Here is a 14,803-nt window from a genome sequence, read left to right as displayed (position 1 = left end):
AAAAATATATTAGGCAAAGAAAATGAAATACATTAATTAATTAATTACCCACAATTTTAAGGTCAAGGTTTCTGTATTGGGTAACAAGAGACTATTTACTGAGGCAAAAAGATAAAAGAATACAAGGAGTGTCGATCTATGAAATCCTAAAATAAATAAGTAATTGTCAGTCTAAACTGAAAGTGAGAAAATACAAGAAAAACCGACTACCGGATCAAGTCGCATTGCATCTAAAATCTTATGAATACAGTGGTGATAGATACACGACAATAGACTGAGTACTAAACAAGTCGCATTGCAAATCCAACTGTTTGGACAAACTTATAATCCTCATTGGCATTGTTCATGAAATCATAATTATCTGAATCCCTGGAGTCATTGAGTTGATTCCCCGGAGTTCCTAATCACCAAATCATAATTGATAGAAGCCAACTGAGACAAGTTCTGTAAGAAAACAAGCAATGAAAGAACTTTCTTTAACCCACATGGAAAATCACAAAATTAGCTTTATTTGATATTCGGCCAATCTAGCTAATTATATTGCTGTCCATCAATGTTTAACTATAGTGCAAAATAAGGAACTATATGGAGAAAAAAGAAGATCGATCAGGTACGGCTAGTATTACCTTAAACGAGAAATTACTAAACGAGTACGGATCAACAAGAGCATGAGCACCGAACTCTGTTAAACTACCACACTCATCACCCTGCGTTAACAAGTTCCAGGCATAGTTAGAAAAAATATGGTCAAACAAGGCTGCTAGGAAAGTATAATAGATAAAATTGCTGTTACACAACATATTAGAAATTTAATTTAAATTAGTTTAAAAGGCAAACAAATTGTATTGACTGGTTAACTAATCCAAATTCGTATTTTATTTTATGATGAAACAAATGGAAACATCTCATCTATTTAAAATCTAGCAACCATTTGAAGTACGTAGTATAAGATAAAGTAAGCATCTGTAGTGAAAGTAGAAAGTATTCTTACATCTTCATCTAACACAGCGCTGCCGGAACCACTGCTGCCGGAACCACTAATCTCATCAAAATCACTACCTCCGAGACAGTGTTCGTCCTCGGGATTCCAAATGTACCGGCTCATAAAATAACTTGTATCATCATGACCTTCAGCCGATGGAATAAACATGGCCTGAAGAAAATCAGAGTAGATCCCGGGTGACAAAACAAAAGATACGGCACAAACATATCAAAGTTCTTCTAGAATTAGAAAGAACCTTCTGCCTTGCTAGTGTATCCCAATTGATATCTTTGAAGAAGGCGTGGCGCTTAACCTGCCAGAAAAAGCGTATTTATGGTTGTTTTTACCGTAATTTGCAACTTCAAAGTACTTAGCAATGAATAATAACTCACTTCTGTAGCCCCTGTCGCGCCTAATCTTTGGACTGGGTTTTCGTTCAATAATCTAAAAGAGATTAAATACACTGTCAGCCATAATCAACATGAAAGGAATCCCAACATTCCAAAGTGAAAAAGGACAACTTTTTCCAACTATTGCATAAATCGTTTCCAGGTATCATATATAAAAGTGAAAACACAAGAAAAAAGAATGTCTATCTTGTTTCGATAATAGCATGGTCACTCAAACTGATCTTGCTTATCCTGCCAGATTATGTGAATTTTGAAAGCCTTTACTTCTTCCATATGTGTTTGCTTGTAATACGTGTTTTACACGATTTGGTCCATGTGCAAGTTTCATGCAGGGATATTTTCCATTTGTAACTTGATTAGCTTTAAAGAAACTTTGCGTAGCATACCCAAAAAATTTATCATACAAACTTTTTTTAGTGAACATGCTAAACACGGTAAAACAATTAATACTCATAATGTTTACCATGTTCATAATATTTCGTAGTATACACTGATATCCCATTTTTTCCTTATCACGAAAAAATTCAATACGAATCATTCTTCACTGGGATTTTTTTTTTTTTTGGGTTGGGACATAATGTGGTAAATACGTATAGAATGTCCACATCACTTTTGTAATCTTATAGTGTAGCCTTGTTAAAAGGCATCACTACTTTGTTAATACTTACTTATTTATCAAATCATATGCTTCAAAGCTGATCTCATCAGGAATATTGGGCCATTGTATGTCTCTGTTAATTATGTTATCAAAAATTTGCTGCAAAACAAGCATCCATGAGAAAGTTTCAGATTTGCATCCAATTTCAAATAATTTATATATATATATATACACACACACACACACACGTGTGTGTGTGTATATATGAGTAATGAGTAAATGACCTGATCAAAAGGCTGTAGCAACTGGTACACAAACAGAAAACCATGGAAGTAAATGCAAATAGCGACAAAGAGACAGGACCTCATCAGACCTTACCAATAGTTTTTCGCATTTAAGAAGTCCAAATGGTTTTGATCCTAGTGATATGGTTACTGTTTGTGTAAAACACCAGTTTTTACTAAACAATTGATCAGCAAGATGACCACATAATAGAAAATTTAAATCCGGGACCCTCTCTACATCTCCATCTTATGCATTATGATTTCTTCTAGAAATCTTTATGAAGAATTTCGTCCAAATTATTCCTTTTAGTTACCAGAGTTAAGGACTTAACAAATCACGAGAAGCTACCTGTGGATGTTCAGCATTAAATGGTGGAATACCCACAAGAAGCTCATACATTATGACACCCACAGACCACCAATCAGCAGTTGCACCTACAAGGAGATCAATCGAGTAAAAGAATGAAATCATATAAAACGGATTTGAAAGCACGGTAAATAAGTTATTCATACAAATAAATTATTAAATAAAAGCATTTTTCGTATAAGATGTACTGTTTAATCAGCGGATAAACTGCAAACCATGTCCCATGCCAAGAAGTATTTCAGGTGCCAGGTAATCCGGAGTGCCAACTACTGATTGTCTTTGACGCTCTTCCCGTTTTGAAGAATTGCTAGGTTTTGGCATATCGTCGTCTTCTAGGATGGCCGAAAACGATGGCGCTGATAAATCATCTGTGCTGTTGATAAGACCAACCTTGGAGAGCCCGAAATCTGTTAACTGTAATAACAGAAATTAAGCATGTAGAAGTGACGAATAACGTTTTCGTTGGAACATTGTGTGACGATTTAAGGAAGAGTATACAGGTAATTTGAATTAATAATGCGAACCTTAATATGGCCATCTTGACCAATCAGTAAGTTATCTGGCTTCAGGTCTCTGTGAATCACATTTAAGGAATGCAAATACTCCAATGCAAGAACCTGTAGTAGAGTGACCAAGAAGATAGGGGGAAAAGGATAAAGAACTGAAACACAATTGTAGAGAGAACTCCTGGTGAAAAACTGATGCAGTTAGTATGCTTACAACTTCTGCAATATATACTCGAGTCATGTTTTCATCTAAGCACCCTAGATTTCTCAACATCGAATAAAGATCTCCACCATTCAAGTACTCCATAACTAGATAAAGATTTTCCCGACATGTGAAAGAGTAGAAAAATCGAACCTGTTCATCAGAGTTACATGAAAATTAGACCAGTACAGCAACTTCATAAATGAGCAGTAAATTGCAGGTCTTCTTACCACAAAAGGATTTCGAACTGATATAAGTATGTCTCTCTCAGCCAAAATACTTTGAACTGCATTTTTACGGATCATATCGGCCTTTCTCAGAACCTACAAAATTTCACAAAATGATTCCAACTCATTATAAGTAATCAGTTAGTATATTTAGCAAGACTTTTTAGTTGTTTCTTTCGCCATCAATAGCCAATTGGCAGTGCTCCGAATGCTCTTACAACTTTACAAACTTTAAACGAATAATATATTAATAAAAAATGATATTTGACACACTTATATTAATACTTTTAAAGACTACTTTGGTGTAAAAAAAAGTCTTACATCAAAACTATGCAATATTTCTATATTTCCTAAGATTTTTTACTATGATTAAAAATGTGTAGTTTGAATTTTAGTAGATTTATATTGTAAGAATTAAAAGATTGGAAAGGACTTTAGACATTTATGTTGGGAAAGGCAATCCAAATTTCTAAATAGTAATGAAAGCAAGTTATCTAATAATATTGAAAATGAAAATTTATTTATTAGTTCAATTGAGAAGTCATCATAATGACATTTCTTATGAAGAAAATCATCAACTACTCCACACCAATGTCTTTATACTGCCTTCAACAAGAGAATAAGTTATGTGAAAAGAAAAATCTGGGAATCAACTTGACAAGATAAAGAATGAAGAAAGTTTCAAGAACTTGGATGAGATTGCTTGAAAGGTGTGATATGTATACATTTTATTAGAATATCACATGAATCATCAAAAGTCCTCCATAAAAAATAATTCAAATGTATATATTTTTAAATACTTAAATTTTTATAAGTTTTTAAATTTTAATTGAGTAACACCAAAAATTCAATATTATTCTTTAAAGGGTAGACTAGTAAAAGATGTCCAGATTCAAGATAAATCTACTCTATCATGAGTTTAAGTGTGATAGAACAATTTTGATAATAGAATATAAAATTATACTTAATCCATTTAAAATTTGATCCATTCGGATTGAAACTGTGGTGGATTAGGTTTACACAAGAGTAAAGATATTAATAAAGTAAAACTTTAATTCTTTAATTTATTATTGAATGTGTAAAGAAAATTAATAAACAAAACTAATGTTAAAACTTGAAGTTTATGTGAAATTGGTATAACATCGTCAATATTTTTTAATTTATACTAAGGAAATCACATGCATGGTGACTTACATGTGCTCTTTTAATTATAATATTTTATTTAAATAAGTTATAATTTAATGTTTAATTTTGTGTTGATAATTAATTATTTTGTTAGAAACAGTTCTTTATTTTTCTTTTAAATGATTGTTGGAATAATATAAATACTTTTCCTTTGGTTTGGGTAAAAAATAAAGTAGGAAATTATTGGTTTAAATAAAAGTTGAACAAAAAAGTAGCTAGAGATTGTGAGCATTTATCCAAGTGGACAAAGATAACTTCTGCAGGTAATTTTGGAAAAGAGATATGCACATCCCTTGAAATAACATTCTATGAAGTCTTGATTTTCATTTATTATGTTTGGTTAAATATAAAATTTTTACATTTAAAATTTAAGTATATTGATCTATATAGTTTACCAACTTGTGATGGATAAGATCATACTAATATTTTTCAAATTACATGTTAAGTTGAATCAAACTAACACATTTAGAAGATAAGGTAGGTAAATGTTGACCATGATCAAATTTGGACAACTATATTAAAAATGTATTGATTATCCTAATTAAATATCACAATTTGTATCATTTATAAGTTTTGATTCAATACTAGGACTTGTTTTATAAAAGGAAAAATCTCTTAAAATCATAATCTAGTTGCCCGCCTAAGAATAAATGCTACTATGTACCGTTTAACAGCGGAACTCATTAATCTATTCATCTCAATTTTCTCTTAACTTTCTGCAAAGAAATGATTTTATATTTGATAAGGAAACAAACCTTTATAGCAAATAAATCACCGGTTGCTCTTTTTCGGGTAAGAAAAACTCGTCCAAATGCACCCCTACTTATGGGTTTTATTATTTCAAAGTCTTCAATAGAGGTTCGGTCCTTGGAACAAGTATTAATAGGGCTAGCACGAAGGCTACGAACTGCATCATCTTCCACTGAACTCTCTTCATCAGCTACGCTAGTTGATGAGTCCACCTTTTCATCTTCTATCTGCCCGCAAAGGGATATATATTTCTCCCTGCAAAATGAAGTAGCAAATTCAAGGTTACGTTTAAGCACCATGCCAGTTCCAGAAAATAGATTAGAAATGCTAGAGCAAAACAGTGGCTCTAGAAAATCTTACAGAAACTTCCGAAATCGAATAAAAAAAATAAGTGTCTGCCGTAGATCAAATAAAAAAGTCACAGGTGCTCACTGCAAAAGTTTCTCTATTCGTCGTCCAAAAGTCTCCACAATAAGGGCATCCACTTTTCTGTCTTGAATGGCATATTTCAGGTCTTCTAAGCGATCAAGCATATACTCCAGAGCACTGTAGTCACAGTTGTTCACATTTGCGACAGCACGGGCTATTTCAACTAGCTTGCTTATCTGTCATTTGAATATAAAATTTCCAAAAATAAATGAGGAAAATAGAAAAATTACACTTTTCACGCCATTGTAAAAAAACTCAATTAACAACTTGATTTTAATAATATAATATATATTGATGTGAATTAAAAAATAAAAAATCATATAATTAGAGTAGTAATGAAGATATTAAGGTTCCTTATCTTTATGACAGAAGACTTCATAGATTATACACATTGATAATGCGTTTTCATCCAATTTTGTGCAACGATATAAATGAAGAATTACAACACTGGTAGGTGTATACCTGTTCACAACTTTCAAGTTCAGACAATGTTCTCCGTCCACTTAGTAACAGTTCCACCTGAGTGGTTCGTGGTGTTACCAATGGTGATCTCGGTGTCAAGCTCCCAGCTGAAGATACCTTTGTTCCATGATCATGTTTTACACAGATGCGAGCCTCGCATGATGTTCTGGGTGAAAGGTTCAGATCGTCCATGAGAAAAGTATTGTCAGGATCTGTAGAGTCGAGCATGTCTTCAGAGCATCTAAGTGTCAGGTTATTTCTCTCTAGAGATAAATCATTGAACTCTTCAAGCACATTTGAAGCGGCGAGGTCAAAGCTTTCTCCAGGAGTATCAGTGCTTTTGGGTGTCCAGAATTCCATTATCCTTTCAATGGTTTCAGAAACTCTTTCAAGCCGCTCGTTTACAGTTAAACCTTTCAAATCACATCTATCCGCAATTGTGCATATTCTTGAATGCTCCTCCACATGTACAATCGGTATTTCAACCTCACAAATCCTGCATATCATCGAATCCCCATATGTAAGAGTATGGTGGTCTCCCCAAAATCCCCAAGAAACCTTTCGTGTTCTTGAGGATGATTGTGAATGATCAGGATGACAAGAGGAAGTATCCAAATTTTCAGCATTTATTAGCAAGTGGTCCATTTCACCTTTGGATGGGGTATCTGCAGCATCTTGGTCTTTTCGCTTTTTCTCAGCAGTTGGAAACTTTCTCCAAGAAGACATCCTATAGCTGCCAGGAGTTGATTCAACACTCTTGGCTGTACCAACCTCCGGGTTGTCAATCGCCACACTTACTTGTTGGTCAGCTTTACCCTGTGTTGTTATCGGTTTGTCTTTCTCTTTACTACGTGACATTTTTAACTGTTTGTCAGAGGTCTCGTGTCCAGCAGGTTGAATACTAGAATTTTCCTGTGAAGCCTTCAAAATTTGCTCAGAATAGACCCCAAGGTCGCTGAGTTGGTGAAGACCCAGAATGTGGTCTTGTTCAATTCCGCTTTCCTTCTGAAATTGCACTAATCGAGTGCAACGAGTGAGAATAAACAGTAGACGTGTATGAGCTTGCTTGAGTATCCCCACTGGCAATTCTTGACGTTTGTCATCTAGATTTTGAACTATAGTCTCGCATTTGATCCAAAACTGGGTAGGAGACATCTTTGCACATTGTTGAGCAACAATCAACAGATCCTCCAGCCTCTCTCTCCATTCACGATCACACACTAAGTTTTTTTCAAGAATGCCCACCAAATCTCCAGCGAAACCACCCAAGTCAGAATCAACTTCTTCCTTTAATTTCTCAAACTTAGCTCTAATCGCCCCCATGACTTCCTGCAATATTTTATTTTGGGGGAAAACAAGTATCGAACAATTTTATTCATTTTAAATTAATGAACAGTAACAGGAAACTTGAACAAGTTAAAGGGAGAGTACCTCCATGTGGCCAAAGGCACGATGTTTCCAGATTGGAAATGGTCTGACTCCCTTGGAGTTGAGTTCATGGGAAAAGCTTTTGATATCAGGATTTCTCTTTTTGCGTCCACTAGTAAGTCGCAAGATTTCCTGAAAACGTGGGGATTGCATTTCTTTGGCGAAAGCTCCATGATGACCCTGTGCAAAACACATGCAATGAACCTGAGCAACCTACATTTCTCCAACTATCGATCATAAAAAGGAAACTATTAAATAAGAAAAACACTAATTCAGTAAATATTATCGTGCACAATAATAGATCATGTCTATCACCTCTAGCACAGGAATGAGTTGCGAATGAGCTCTGAGCGATCTGGATTGATGCAAATGAACTTTTTCCCCTAAAAGAACAGCTATATATTAGCGACAGCAAGCAGGAAATAATCACTAACCATTTCGGTCCCAAATAGGAAATGAAAGTGGAATTGAGGCCAGATTTAAGAATATAATAGGAAATGCAGACCTAGGTCTCTTTGTGGATGGGAATTCAATCTTGTTCTAAATCTGGCGTCATTGATGGTGACAGCAGCATTCTGTGTGAGAAAGGAAGGAGCGCCAACGGAGGAGGAATAGCGAAGAGGCGAAGCGGAAGAACGCGTTCGAATGTTATTGAGCCCTAAAGAGGACGCCAGCAAGATGGAAGAAGATTCAGAGCATTCATCTTCCTCTTCTTTCTCCTCTTCATTGCCTAAATTACTCCGTCGAATAGGAATGGGCGGGATCTTCAGGAGCTTAGCTCTTCCGGCTGGCGATGACGGTTTTCCAGGGGCAGGATGGTCTTGACCGGGTTTGTGCGAAGAGTGCGGCGGCGGGGGAGGGTTGGACGACATGGAGGATGATGAATTTGGGATTCTTCATGGCATTGTGAGTGTGTGATTGTGTGGTGTGAGAGAGACTGAAGAGAGAGATTTGAATGAAGAAAAGATTAATTGAAAGGATCAATGGTGTGTGGAAAATATGATATCAGAAATTCACGGGAAGCAGAACCAGAAGATGACAGCAAAACGGGATTTTCAGTTAATCCCAGTTCGTTGAAGAATAAACAAGGAATATCAATGTCAAACGTGCTTCCCGCGAACCATGTTTGTTCAATATTACGTGGCATGTATGCGTTTCTGTTGGAGGGAATAAGACCGCTCCAAATTACCTAACCGTTCCATCCTCCCTATTTCCAAAACTTTATTTTATACTTCATATACAAAAGCAAATTTCTATATGTAAAAATAATCATTGGTCATTTTTTAGATAAAATGTTACCATTTCTCTTACCACTGAAGTTTTTTATTGGTATCTTAATAGATAAATTCTAAAATACATATTCAAACCACTGCATGGCAGTTTTCATATGTATCTTAATATATAAATTCTAAAATACATATTCAAAACCACTATAAATGTGTGACATACACGTATATCAATTGTTATTTTAATGTATCTATAATTATTATTTTAATGTATTTATACTTTCTTCCTCTACGGTAAAAGTCATAGACAATACACAACTTGGTAACCATAAACATAATTATCTAATCACAATCTATCATGAAGATAGGACAAACCATACTCTTTAATAATAACTGTGTTAAGTGGATTGTATCTGCACAACATTGAAGTCAGACGCAAAATTTCAACTTCTTGCATATATACACAAGCCAAATTGGACAGATTGACTGGATCCACTTCGTTATTGTCATGTTAATGACTTAATATAACAACACTTAGTTGGGTTTTAGAATAAAAAAAAAAAAAAAAAAAAAAAAAAAAAAAAAAAGGCAAGAAGCGACTGCAAAAATTACCCGGTAAAGTTTGAAAATAGAATACAGGAGTAATTTATATACAATGAAAATAATAAAAGCCGTTCGATTTTAGCAACGACCAAGTATATACTTTTGAACAAGAAACCCCATGACTGTGTAAGATTTTGCCACAGGAAGATTAACTCGAAATGTGTTGATGTGTTGAACCGTGCAATAGAAGAGAAGAATATCCTAAAGATTCACTTTATAACCTCTTGGGGAACTGAGAAAATTTTCACAAAAATTGCCACTAAATGAATATCTATGTAAAGATTAAATGCAAGAATTATTCACTAATCTTTGTCTCTCCTCCTTTTATCCTTTTCCCTTCCCTTCTTTTCCCCTTCCCCTTCACCTCTCACTATAATAACGAAAACAACAAAATATCTGGGGGAAAACAAAAACAGAGTCAGCAGGAAACGAAGTTTGCACAGAAGGTCAGCAGATTATTTAAGACTTCTTCGATCTCTTCGAACTCCCTTCTCTTTTATCAGCTTCTGCAGGCTTCTTTTTGTCTTTCCTTTCTCTCTTCTTTAGAGCAGTCATGTGGGCCTTCAATATAGTTGCATAAGAAGCTTGAAAGCGTTGGTGATCCTTCGGTCCAACCTTAGCAATGAAAAACCCAATAATATAAAATATTAAATATGGAAACAATTTATACGAACATGAAAATAAGGGGAAGCATATATATCCAGGAAGATCTAGGAGAACTCAAATTTCTACAAGTAACACAACACACACACACACACAAATATCCATTTAAAGGTCACCGGTTCACTGCTTTTAACTTTTCGTGCCTGGATCTATAATACGTTGACAAGTCTTGAAATGCCTGATAGTGTATGAAATATAATACTTTACTGATGTTTTAGATGGCACCATGTCTTTTATTGATACCAATAAACTCCATTAATCACATGCCAAATAATTGTTTCTCTATTTTGGCCTAAAGAATGTGGAAAATCAGCTGGGGCAGGCAGACAGGGTAATTCATTCCAGAGACGAACCTGGAATAAACTATCGCTAGAGCGTAACAAATTACAAGAATTCGACCTCGCCTTCAAATCAATCGACCTTTTTACTCAAATTACTATAATCTCATATTTTCCCTTACTTACATAAGAAGTCAATCCAAATTTTAGAAGAAAATAAAGCTTCCTTTTTGAGGTTTGAATTGTTACCTTCCCCATAAAATAAAAATAATGTTGAAGATAAGATAAATCCTAACTAAATTGAATGACTCATACTTCTTTTATACCAATGACCATGGTTTTCTGAATCTTACTATTCACGATTCAATACGTTCTAGCTATCTACCTATTCGTACCTTAAGATGAATCTCAAATGACTTCATATATACGTGGGTGAATCTATGTAATTTGTTATCACCAATTAGATTTAACAATATATATGCTTAACATGTACACTAACTCATAGGGGAAAACAGCATGTGAGCTTAAATTAAAATGAAAAGGAATTTGAAAAAACAATTGTTTTCGTTTTCAATGGCTTCTGCTCAAGTTGTCTTATCAATTTCTTGTTTAAAATGTGTTGAATATTATATATCATCTATAAGATATATTTGACGTAATTTTTCTTCTGTATCTAAAACTTACAATTCATACAAACTTCGAGTACACGATTCAAAAAATAACCCAACAATCATAATTTGAATATCAATTGGGTAACCTCGACATAAACGATGGCAAAAAATCTAGCAGGATTTAGTATAACACGTTTGACTACTGAGCAAACTACAGTTTTCCACACTAGCAAGTTGTACTATAATGGATTAAACAAGTTCCAAAATAGAGAAACCCCCCGCTCACAGATATAACATTTCCGACTGTATTGTCCAATCTAAAAGTAAAAGAGAACGGATAATCTTCAAAAGAACTGATACAAGAAAGATTGATAGGAGTGTGATCTTGACCTAAATCAGTATTTAAGCTAATACAAGTTTAATAAAACCATATAAATCAGTCTAGAATAGGTTTTCTGAACCATTTTAATACCAAATTGTGTTTAAAATTCTTATTGAATCTGCTTTGAATTCTAGAAATCATACGTACCGAAGTAGATATTGTCTTTTTCCCATCAGTGGCACGTATAAGGCATCTATACTCAATTGCTTCCCCAGCTGTCCTCAGTTTATCCCTTTGCAGCTTAGATTTCAAAGAAGCTGAAAGAGAGAGAAACAAAATCAGCGGGCAGACACATTAAACACAGAAGTTTAACCCGAGTTAACCAAGAAAAGAACAATTAACACCAACATCGTTTAAGAGTGACCCAAACGGAGCCCTTCTCGGTGCTGCGCTCAAACATGCTTGTGAGCTCATTGAGAAACGGATCTAGCTGCAGATGAACCTAGTCAAATCGGAAAAGAGCAAGTACATGGAGTCAGAATAATTCGAAATCATTCATTTATCTAGCAATTAGCAAAACTAAACATTCCCCCAAACCTCTGAAACAATAATACTAAAAAATTATATATCACAACAACACTATCTGAATCCTAGTCCAAACATTTTAAAATTAAAATACAGACACTAACAGAATTTGCGTAAGAGAATGTGAAATTTGGGGGTCAATAGTGCGAATGATTAAAAGATCGATTATTCCCTACAACGATCAAATTAAAATATAAAATGCGAGGAGGGGAAAAACGAAGTAATGAAATGGAATAAGGAAGAAGATGTAGGGGGATGGGATCGAGAAAGTGGTTACTATACCATGGTTGAGACAGAGAGGAAGACACAGTCGTCGTGGTCGTTTAGGTTGAAGAAAAGGAAAACGAGAAGGAAGAGAAAAAGGCACAAGAAGAAATGCAGGCGAAGCTGATTCAACTACTGAACTGATCTCAGGGCCCAAAGCCCAACCCAAATAATTCAATCCAAACTTTACTGTAGTATATTATATTACTTCGTGCACCGCAACAATAATAAATGCAGCCCCATATTTTTCTAAAATTAAAGTGAGGGGTTAATTTTTGAACGTGGTAGTAAATTTGAAGAAAAATAGAGGATGTGGGTGAGATTATCAGAAACATTTCCAGCCACACATGAAGATGTTGCTGCAAACGCGATTCCTCTCTTCTGTTCAACACACCTTCCTCGTCTTCTCTCCCATTCTCATCAAACCTACCTTCAGAATCACTGTTAGATCCCAAAAACCTTCTTCTGAATCTTCTTCAGACGATGATTCCGCTCCGAAGGGGTTCGGCTTATCGGACACTGCTACCGCTGCAAACAGTAAAAAGAAACAGAAGCAGAAACAGAAGGGGCAGAGAGAAAGGGCCTCCGTAATTCGGCGAACTCCGCTTGAAAAACCAGCTTTTGTTTCGGAGGAACAAAAGGGTAAGGCCAAGGAAGAGGGAAAGAACGAAAGCGCTTTTCTTCTTGCAATGCTCGGTTTTGGCATCGTCATTTTCATTGAGGGCATTGGTCTTGCAGCATCTGGTACACCTCTCTTCCAATAAAACTTATCCATTATTCACTCTTTATCACTAACCTGTAGTAGATTCAAGCTGTCAAATTGAATTCAGGGACTATTGCTTGAAGGGCTTAACTTTACAAACACTTCTGAGATATTTATAATGACAATGTTTTTATCTGTATTAGAATTTAGAATATTGTGCAGCTTCTCATTAAGCAAATCATGTAGCCAAATATTAAAATCTTGTTCAAATCCTTTCAAAAACACTGATCATGGAAATCAGAATTGAGAACTTCCCATGACCAAAGTGCCATGCCCAAATGTTGGATATGTAATTCAAATGCAATATGGAAAACCCCTTTCTATAAAGTTTTTATGTGATGCCATACATATAGGGAACAGGGAACTTTCATTTTTCTGTAGTTGGAAATTTGTGTCTAGTTAAGTCTAAAATATGGTGACTGAATTTTCATTCTCTACTTGCAGGGTTCCTACCGCAACAGTGGGACCAGTTTTTTGTAAAGTATCTGTATCCATCGTTTACCCCTACAGTTTTATTATTTGTGGCCGGAACAGTTGGATATGGAGTGTTGAAGTATTTGCAGAATGAAAAAATCACAGAGCAGAAATAATGTGATATGTATAATGTAAAAAGTCCAATGCTCCTCCATGTAAAATTACAAGTGACAGCAACCGCAATCATACTATAGCTTCAGTTTCATTCTGTTCCCCATTGCTGCTGAGATGAAAGATGGCGTGAAGGCTGTTTGAACTCCATTAAAACTCTTTTAAGAAACATTTCCATTAGATCCCTATTACCAGCATGAGCATTGAATCATAGGGCCATGTAACAGGGTTTTGAAATGGCTTCTTTCCTTGTAATTAAATGTCCTTTTACCTATGAAACTTACTTTTGCATTAGATGTTGAACTTTTCTGAGGTAGGTTTGAAACACTACTGCGTCATGTTTTAAACCATTTAACCCCTGGTTGTTGGAATCCTGTCTTGAAAATGTTGGATTATGTTTCACAATGGTAGATACAGTGATACATACTTGAATATTACTTCCTGCACCATGTCCCAACACCTGTCATTCCGGAGTTCATTTTCCGGAACACATTAAAACAAATCCGAATTTTGTTTACTTTCCGATAGACAATCATTCCACTTTTATAACAGAAATAATTTTCTTGAAACTTTTGATGTGGTGTACCAAGAAATTTGATAGGGTGCAGGAAGATACTTTCAGGCATCACCCTAATAAAATTGGGCCTTTGTGTGATTGCATGTGCTAAAATAAAAGAGAAACAGAGGTTTGATGTTATGCTTGCGAAGTGAGTCTTCCTCTTGCATCATACACAAGCAATAACAGAGTATAATCTTTTTTTCTGACGAACCCTCATAGTTTCCTTTACACTGATAATAATACAAATTAATTGCATATAACACACTTTTATATTCATTTAATACATAATACAAAAATAAAATAATCATAAAAATATAAAGTTTTGTATTTTAAAAAAAATGGATTAAAAGATGAAAAAAATAATATCAAATAAATATAAAAAATTTAAGTTTATTAAAAATATTTTTTAATAATATAATCCACATTATTTCTTCTGGTTGAAACATTCTCAGGAATTTCCGTTCCAACTTTTGACACTGGGCTTAGGCCTCTTAGGCCTCAAATTCTTCTCAAT

At 34.7% G+C, this 14,803-nt stretch overlaps 3 protein-coding genes across 5 annotated transcripts; 1 reads left to right on the top strand and 2 right to left on the bottom strand.

Moving 5' to 3' along the window:
* Nucleotides 1-16: 16 nt before the first annotated feature.
* On the bottom strand, nucleotides 17-8,941 carry LOC106755137 (probable serine/threonine protein kinase IRE). 3 transcript variants are annotated; one of them, XM_014637237.2, is made up of 17 exons: nucleotides 8,336-8,941; nucleotides 8,146-8,213; nucleotides 7,834-8,010; nucleotides 6,403-7,731; nucleotides 5,944-6,116; nucleotides 5,517-5,766; nucleotides 3,580-3,672; nucleotides 3,362-3,502; nucleotides 3,166-3,258; nucleotides 2,857-3,055; nucleotides 2,624-2,709; nucleotides 2,061-2,149; nucleotides 1,375-1,426; nucleotides 1,239-1,295; nucleotides 992-1,153; nucleotides 627-707; nucleotides 17-444 (listed from the first exon to the last, which is right to left on the bottom strand). In XM_014637237.2, the coding sequence occupies exons 1-17, from the start codon at nucleotides 8,700-8,702 to the stop codon at nucleotides 376-378; spliced, it is 3,486 nt and encodes a 1,161-aa protein (XP_014492723.1). In that variant the 5' UTR covers nucleotides 8,703-8,941; the 3' UTR covers nucleotides 17-375. The 3 variants fall into 3 exon arrangements, 1 of the variants encoding a protein (XP_014492723.1); XR_002666528.1 differs by lacking the exon at nucleotides 17-444 and having other exon boundaries at nucleotides 992-1,128; XR_002666529.1 differs by lacking the exons at nucleotides 17-444; nucleotides 627-707; nucleotides 992-1,153; nucleotides 1,239-1,295; nucleotides 1,375-1,426 and having other exon boundaries at nucleotides 2,112-2,149; nucleotides 2,830-3,055.
* A 908-nt stretch (nucleotides 8,942-9,849) lies between these two features.
* Nucleotides 9,850-12,534, bottom strand: LOC106755604 (signal recognition particle 14 kDa protein). The gene is made up of 4 exons (XM_014637788.2): nucleotides 12,401-12,534; nucleotides 11,942-12,035; nucleotides 11,741-11,850; nucleotides 9,850-10,274 (listed from the first exon to the last, which is right to left on the bottom strand). The coding sequence occupies exons 1-4, from the start codon at nucleotides 12,401-12,403 to the stop codon at nucleotides 10,119-10,121; spliced, it is 363 nt and encodes a 120-aa protein (XP_014493274.1). The 5' UTR covers nucleotides 12,404-12,534; the 3' UTR covers nucleotides 9,850-10,118.
* A 128-nt stretch (nucleotides 12,535-12,662) lies between these two features.
* Nucleotides 12,663-14,164, top strand: LOC106755577 (protein LOW PSII ACCUMULATION 2, chloroplastic). Its single transcript, XM_014637752.2, has 2 exons — nucleotides 12,663-13,126; nucleotides 13,590-14,164. The coding sequence occupies exons 1-2, from the start codon at nucleotides 12,730-12,732 to the stop codon at nucleotides 13,733-13,735; spliced, it is 543 nt and encodes a 180-aa protein (XP_014493238.1). The 5' UTR covers nucleotides 12,663-12,729; the 3' UTR covers nucleotides 13,736-14,164.
* The last annotated feature ends 639 nt before the right edge of the window (nucleotides 14,165-14,803 follow it).

The sequence above is a fragment of the Vigna radiata genome, chromosome 2, assembly GCF_000741045.1.
Source record: "Vigna radiata var. radiata cultivar VC1973A chromosome 2, Vradiata_ver6, whole genome shotgun sequence".
NCBI classification, from domain to species: domain Eukaryota; kingdom Viridiplantae; phylum Streptophyta; class Magnoliopsida; order Fabales; family Fabaceae; genus Vigna; species Vigna radiata.
The sequence above is the reverse complement of the archived record's forward strand: the minus strand, read 5'-3'. Positions and strand labels throughout refer to the sequence as shown.